The following is a 7,500-nucleotide window of genomic DNA, read 5'->3' as shown; positions in this document are numbered from 1 at the left end:
GAGCCAAAGCTCACCAGTGTTCACACGCCCTGCGCATGAACGTGTACAGCACTCACACACACACACACACACACACACACACACACACACACACTCACACATACACACTCCCAGTGGAAACATGAGACGGCCGTGTGTTTTGGGGAGCCTTTATAATTTGCACAGTCATAGAATCTGACTTTATGGGAATGGGTGAACATTTTCACAAACATTTTCTTTTTTTTTTTGACAACAAAAGCTACTTACTTTACTTTTGACATATTCACTACACAAGTTAAAGGTATTAAAATCTTATTATGAAAAAGAGTTTATGACAAATATTGTTTAGTGTGCAAAATTCAAGTTCGCTGTATTTTGATTTTGCTGTTTCAGTGCTGGGTTGTATTGGAAGCTGCTAGTTATTTGATGTTATTATATATATATATATATATATATATATGGTCACAGCTTACTACCCATACAACAAATGACATGCAGTGCCACTGTACACGCACACACACGCACACACACAAGCACGCACACACACACACACACACACGCACACATACACGCACACACACACACACAGTGGCATTGGAAGGTCAGGCCACTCAGCTCAGGACAGCACAGCAGTGTGGCTGGCACACGGGCACAGACAGGCTCTCAGTTCCGCCCCCGTCTCTCCCCGCAGCGTTCCACCGGGCGGGCAGGCAGGCGGAGGCCGTGCGCGTGCTGGAACAGCTCACCCACAACGCCGTGGTGGAGAGCCGCTTCAACGACGCCTCCTACTACTACTGGATGCTGGCCATGCAGTGTCTGGACATCGCAAGAGGTCAGTGTGTGTGTGTGTGTGTGTGTGTGTGGGGGGGGGGGTAGGTTTGGCAGGGTGTATCATGTATGGCAACAAACTGTGATCTCTATGAAAAGGAATTTGATCCTGTGATTTGTGTGTCTATTTACATACCTGCATTGGCCTTACTCTGTGTGTGTGTCTGTGTGTGTGGTGTGTGTGTGTGTGTGTGTGTGTGTGTGTGTGTGTGTGTGTGTGTGTGTTTACTTCAACAGATAAGGAGGAGAAGAAGGAGGAAATGCTGAAAAAGTTCCACCGTTTCCAGCTATTGGCTGAGCTCTACCATGTCTATCATTCCATCCACCGTTACACGGTGAGCTCTCACACATGCCCAGTGCCTCCCATGGTCCCTAACCTCCAGCATACACACACACACCACACACACACACACACACACACACACACACTCTCTCACACCCACACCCACACATGCATTCATTCAATGAAGTCACTTCAGTTTCATGTTTTCAACCATTTGAAGTCAACATGACATGCGTGTACTTCATACAACTCCAGCCCCTCCATGAGTAAGTCTAACCATGTAGAGTTCCATATGTGCATGTCAGGAAGGTTAGCCCCACACTAGTGGTTCTTGGCTCCGTCAGTGGGCCTGGTCCTTCCCCTGCCCCCACTCCCCTCTTTCCTCTGTCAGTGTTTATTTGTCCAGTTCTCTCGCCCACATTCTCATGTAGAAGACCTGTGATTGAAACCAGACCTAGACCACTTTATCTCAGTTTGGTCTGTTTCTTGCTACACTTATCGCAACACACATTTTACACACTCGCACTCATACACACACGCTCGTGTATGCGCACACACACACACACATGCACAGACACACTTTGGTAGGTGTTGTGTCTGAGGGTTTGGGTGGGGCTTTAGAAACCTGTATATCTGAAGAAGAAGCAGGACAGAAGAGGACTGAAAAGAAGGAGGATGAAGGGCTGAAGAAGAGGAAGAACAAGGAAGACTTTTCACTCATTGTTTTTTCCTCTCCCTCTCTCATGCCCTCATACCTTTCCTCCCTCTCTTCTCACTCTCTGTCTGTCTGTCTCTCTCTCTACTCCATCTTCCTTTCCCTCTTCAGGAGGATCCATTCAGTTCTCACATGCCAGAGACGCTCTTCAATATCTCACGCTTCCTACTGCACCACCTCACCAAGGATGTTCCTCTGGGCATCTCCAAAGTGTATCCTTCACTGGGCTCACACACACACACACACACACACACACACACACACACACACACACACACACACACACACACACACACACTTGGGGTAGATGCTAATCTACTTGGCCACATCTTTAAATGAGACGATCAACGGAAGCCCCCGCAGACTGATTTGACTTGAGTTGGAGAGCACACTTCTGTCTTCACTCAGGCCGTAGTGCATGTCCGACAGCTCATTTGGTGCATTTACTTTTCCACAGTTAAAGTTCCCCACTTGTGAAAAAAGAATGTTCACTGTAAGTACTTCAGACTGAAAAGTACAAACTTGTGACTATTTGCCTTTTCTCTGTCTTAGTATAGTGGAACCATACAGTGTACCTAATTCAAATTCTAATAATATCTGCGTCTTATAATAGGTAGTAATAGATAGTGGCATTTCTTGTTCGGTCAAATAAACAATGGTTCTTAAAAATGCTAGGTAAAAATGGGTTTTCCTGATATGTCCTCAGAGGATACATGGCATTGCTATGGTTACTCTATATTTAAGCAGGGTGATTTGGGCATGGCAGGCAGCCTGCTACAAAAATGGGAGCTGTCACTACAAAAAAAAATAAAAAAGGTCAGGGTTTCTCTTTCCTTGAAACCAATTTGGGACTGTAGACGCAAGTGCTAGATAGACTACAGGGAGGAGTCGTTAACGCTAGGTTTATTTGTCCACTAAAATGGAAACGTGGGCTAATGCATAGGTTAGCTACAAAGTTATGTGTGAAATAAACACTGGTCTCTTATCATAGGGTCTCCAGGAAGAGCTACATGCTTTCAGATGTTTAGGTAAATAACCACCCGGGCCATTATTGGAAGTTTCACAATAACTGTGAAATACAGTTGTACATAGCTTCAAGATTTAACTTTTTTAAATCACTGAACAAGTAAACACAATTTTACACAAGACTGCAGCTTTTCACTTGTGTTTACCCATGGCCTGGAATTGTTCATTCTTTTTGTAGTTCATATTTTTTATAATAGTGCCCCTTTTATCCCCTAGTTACATAATAATATTTTTATAACATTAATATAGCTTTTTTTCCTATTAAACGTCAGCGCTTGAGGTTTTAAGTGACATAACACTAAATATATTTTTAATTCAAGGATGTAAATTCCTACTGGCAGTGGTCTTCTATTGACAAAGCAGTAGCTGCAGTAAATCTGACATGATGTTCACATGACCTTCACATGACCTCTAGGCCTCTAGACCAATGTACACACTTCTAACCATACTAAAAACTTCTGTTCATACTCCTGCTTTAACAGCCCTCAGTTCCAATATGAACCCAAAACAACGTCTTAGTGGCAGTCGTACCTGCACCTACAAATCCATTCGAAATGAATGGGTGGTGGATACAGCAGAGTACATGCGTGGCATATTTTAAGTGTCTATTTCTAGCCATCTCGTTGCCATAGGAACATCGTTTAGAGCCCTCTGGTCGTCATGGTCTTCTCTTCATTAACACTTATCCACTCAGTGATTAGACAGGAAGTTTATGCATATGCATATGTCTCATAACTGCACTGAATTAGTCTGGGTATTTACCGTGGAGGCTATCCTTCTCTAGGACCTCTCAACTGTTGATTGAGAGGGTAGGTGTGTTTGTGTGTGTGTGTAGCGTGTGTGTCAGAGTGCATGCATTTGTGAGCTTGTGCATGTATGTGTATATGTATGTGTGTGCGTGTATGTGTATATGTATGTGTATGTGTATCTGTATGTGTATGTGTATGTGTGTGTGTGTGTGTGTGTGTGTGTGTGTGTGTGTGTGTGTGTGTGTGTGTGTGTGTGTGTGTGTGTGTGTGTGTGTATGTGTATGTGTTCCTTAACACGGCCCTCTCAGGAACACCCTGTATACGCTGGCGAAGCAGAGTAAGTATCTGGGAGCGTATAAGCTGGCGCGGTACTCCTACGAGCGGCTGCAGGGCCTGCGCATCCCCCCGCGCCTGCAGGAAGCCATGCAGCTGGGCAGCCTCACCGTGCGCTCCAAACCCTTCCACGACAGTGAGGTGTGTTGTGTGTGTGTGTGTGTGTGTGTGTGTGTGTGTGTGTGTACCTGTTTCTCACCGTGCGCTCCAAACCCTTCCACGACAGTGAGGTGTGTTGTGTGTGTGTGTGTGTGTGTGTGTGTGTGTGTACCTGTTCCTCACCGTGCGCTCCAAACCCTTCCACGACAGTAAGGTGTGTTGTGTGTGTGTGTGTGTACCTGTTCCTCACCGTGCGCTCCAAACCCTTCCACGACAGTGAGGTGTGTTGTGTGTGTGTGTGTGTGTGTGTGTGTGTGTGTGTGTGTGTGTGTGTGTGTACCTGTTCCTCAATGTGTACTCAGTACACTTCCCTGATAGCATGCATAAATGTGTCTACTTTTTTCCCCCAAGCCTTTCCAAACTTGTTTCCAATAGCTCTATGTGTTTGGTAATGTGTGTGTGTGTGTGTATCTGTGTGTATCCTCTCCACCACACCCTTAAGCTGTGTGCTCCACCACACTGTGTGTTGTCTGCTCCTCACTGTGCACTTCAAAGTCTTCTATGAATGCAAGCATGAGTGTGTGTCTGACTCTCTCCGTATGTTACAAACGTGTTGCCATGGTGGTGAGGTTTGTGTGTGTGTGTGTGTTTGCGTCTGACCATATGCTCAAGATGCCTCTAGGACTACAAGGTGTGTGTGTGTGTGTGTGTGTGTCTGTGTGTGTGTGTGTCTGTGTGTGTGTGTGTGTGTGTGGGTGTATCGTCTGTCTCACTCTCCTCTAAGCCCCCTCCATTACTGTGTTTTCTCAGCAGTGGTTCCTTAAAGCCTCTTCATGACCTTGTGGTGTGTGTGTGTGTGTGTGTGTGTGTGTGTGTGTGTGTGTGTGTTTGTTGGTGTTTGTGGTCTCTTCAGGACTTGGTCCCCATGTGTTTTCGCTGCTCCACCAACAACCCTCTCCTCAATAACCTTGGCAATGTCTGTATCAACTGCAGACAGCCCTTCATCTACTCGGCATCCTCCTATGGTGAGTGGCTGCTTTGCCTGTCAGTTATGACTCAGGGGCCAGTGATGTTACATTAAAACCATCAGGGGAAAGTATGGAAACTGGTCATATGTAGGCCTGATACAGGTTCATCTTTTAAGGAGACCAACAGGCAGTCCATGGCACATACCCTTGGAGCACCTGTAATGTGTTCTTCAAATTGTACAGCACTTTCTAGAACTCTGAAAGAGGACACCACCTGAGTCTACAAAGAGGGGTTTTATTGGAGAGCCTTTTATTAGAGAGTTCTAAGTTTAATTTCAGTTCAGAATTGTAGGAGCTGCAGAATGCAGGTTGATGTGTTTACATCTAGTGTGTGTGTGTAGATGCTAATGTATCTTTGCATACATATATATATATATATAAATATGTGTGTGTGTGTGTGTGTGTGTGTGTGTGTCAGAGGTGCTGCCGCTGGTGGAGTTCTACCTGGAAGAGGGGATCGCAGATGAGGAGGCCGTCTCATTGATTGACCTGGAGCAGCCACGGGCAGACAGGAAGAGCTCCCGCTGGCACAACATGAGCAGCGGGGGTATCCTTTACCTCTCTATCTCTCTCTCACACACACACACACACACATATATATACACATATGTACACACACACACACACACACACATATACACATATACACATATGTACACACACACACACACACACACACATATATATACACATATGTACACACACACACACACACACACACATATACACATATACACATATGTACACACACACACACACACACACAAACACACTCAAACACACCAGGCAAAGGGCCACGACTTAAAGTTTCATTGGCCAATAACTTTGGAACTTTGAATCAAAATTCTTATAACAACTTTGTGTCTGCATAGTCTGGAGATAAGGCACACCAAATTTTGTGACAGTTGGATGGAGTGCCTCACCCCTTCACCCTTTCGGTGAAATTGACAGGAAATGTGGGGGGCTCTTAGCCGTCTCCATCTTTCAACTGCATCTCCAATATTTACTCAGGTTTTACTACGTCTCTGGTCATGGAGCTTTTTAAAAGGATGCAGAAGCTTTTTTGGTTGGGTAAAATCAAACATTATCTCTGTTGGACCAGTTTGTTTGCTTACTTCCATGGCGGTCGCACGCTGTATTTGCGTTCTTATCTGGCAACCTGGTGTGTCAAAATGGAACTAGAGAAATGGGCAGTGGGCAAGATCACACAGGCCAAAAGACAAACAGACTTTGCGCTCTAGAACGTACATTTTAAACAGAGAATATACTAGCGGTAGCATTGTTGTCAGAGAAGCCAGTATTTCAGTTTAGCATGTTTCCTTAATCTCTGAAGACATATCACGTTAATTTTATGATTTAGTACAGTGAATGTATTACATATGGGTCCTTTAGACATAAAAAAAAGAAACACAACAGTGTTTTCACTGGACTGTTGCCCTGTGCTCAGCCCATCTGAAACAAATTTGCTGACCTGAGTTTCTTGTGAACAGATCAGCACCCTCTCACCAGACCACTTACTCTGAAGTCCTGTGTCCCAGAATTTTTTTCTCTTCTGGGAAAGCCCCAGATGTATGCTATGGCTGGCTCATTGACGGCAACATAAAATGGAAATGCACACGAGACATGTAGACAAAGGCAAAATCTCACTGAAAACCTATAAATGAATGTGGACGTGAGCATCATAGCAAAGTGAGGCAGATACGAGGTGTTTGCCACTTATCTACGGTTCTTCACGTGTACATAAGTAGGTCATTATGCTTCATCCACTGCCACTATATAAGGCCAGTATGGTGAAACACTCACAGAGGACAACATTGACATATCCACAAAAACAACACACTCACACAGAATCTGTTTCTCCTACTCTCCCTCTCACCACATCATAATCTCTGTGGTTGCCATTGTTCATGTTTGTCCGTTTGTGTGTTATATTTTATATATTATGTTACCACAGACGCAGCTTGTTCCAATTTGGAGATTTCCTGGTTGGATGTATGTCATCAGCCTGCTGCTTGCTTTCTTTCTTTCTTTCTTTCTTTCTTTCTTGCTCTTGCACAAACACACACACACACACTTACACACGCACAACTACACACCCTATCTGGGCCGCATGAAGGAGTCGATGGGCTGGTGAGGTACAATGTGTCAGTGGAGTAGTGTGGTAGATTGTGTGATGTGTCAATGGAAGTGTGTATGTGGGAGTTTTAGTATGGTAGAAGTGTGTCAAAGGAAGTGTGTATGTGGGAGTTTTAGTATGGTAGAAGTGTGTCAAAGGAAGTGTGTATGTGGAAGTTTTAGTATGGTAGAGGTGTGTCAATGGAAGTGTGTATGTGGGAGTTTTAGTATGGTAGAGGTGTGTCAATGGAAGTGTGTATGTGGGAGTTTTAGTATGGTAGAGGTGTGTCAATGGAAGTGTGTATGTGGGAGTTTTAGTATGGTAGAGGTGTGTCAATGGAAGTG

The 7,500-nt window shown here is 44.6% G+C and overlaps 1 protein-coding gene across 1 annotated transcript in view; it reads left to right on the top strand.

Moving 5' to 3' along the window:
* The window catches only part of ift122 (intraflagellar transport 122 homolog (Chlamydomonas)), a 27,953-nt gene that overhangs the window by 17,839 nt on the left and 2,614 nt on the right, over positions 1-7,500 (top strand). Inside the window, exons 21-26 of the mRNA XM_012838755.3 lie at positions 671-811; positions 1,045-1,142; positions 1,917-2,017; positions 3,889-4,054; positions 4,926-5,037; positions 5,459-5,587. Coding sequence (XP_012694209.1) covers positions 671-811; positions 1,045-1,142; positions 1,917-2,017; positions 3,889-4,054; positions 4,926-5,037; positions 5,459-5,587 — 747 coding nt within the window. The remainder of the gene's footprint in view (positions 1-670; positions 812-1,044; positions 1,143-1,916; positions 2,018-3,888; positions 4,055-4,925; positions 5,038-5,458; positions 5,588-7,500) is intronic.

Source organism: Clupea harengus, chromosome 1 (genome assembly GCF_900700415.2).
Source record: "Clupea harengus chromosome 1, Ch_v2.0.2, whole genome shotgun sequence".
Taxonomy (NCBI): Eukaryota; Metazoa; Chordata; class Actinopteri; order Clupeiformes; family Clupeidae; genus Clupea; species Clupea harengus.
Note: the sequence above shows the minus strand (reverse complement) of the source record. Positions and strands in the feature narration are given on the sequence as shown.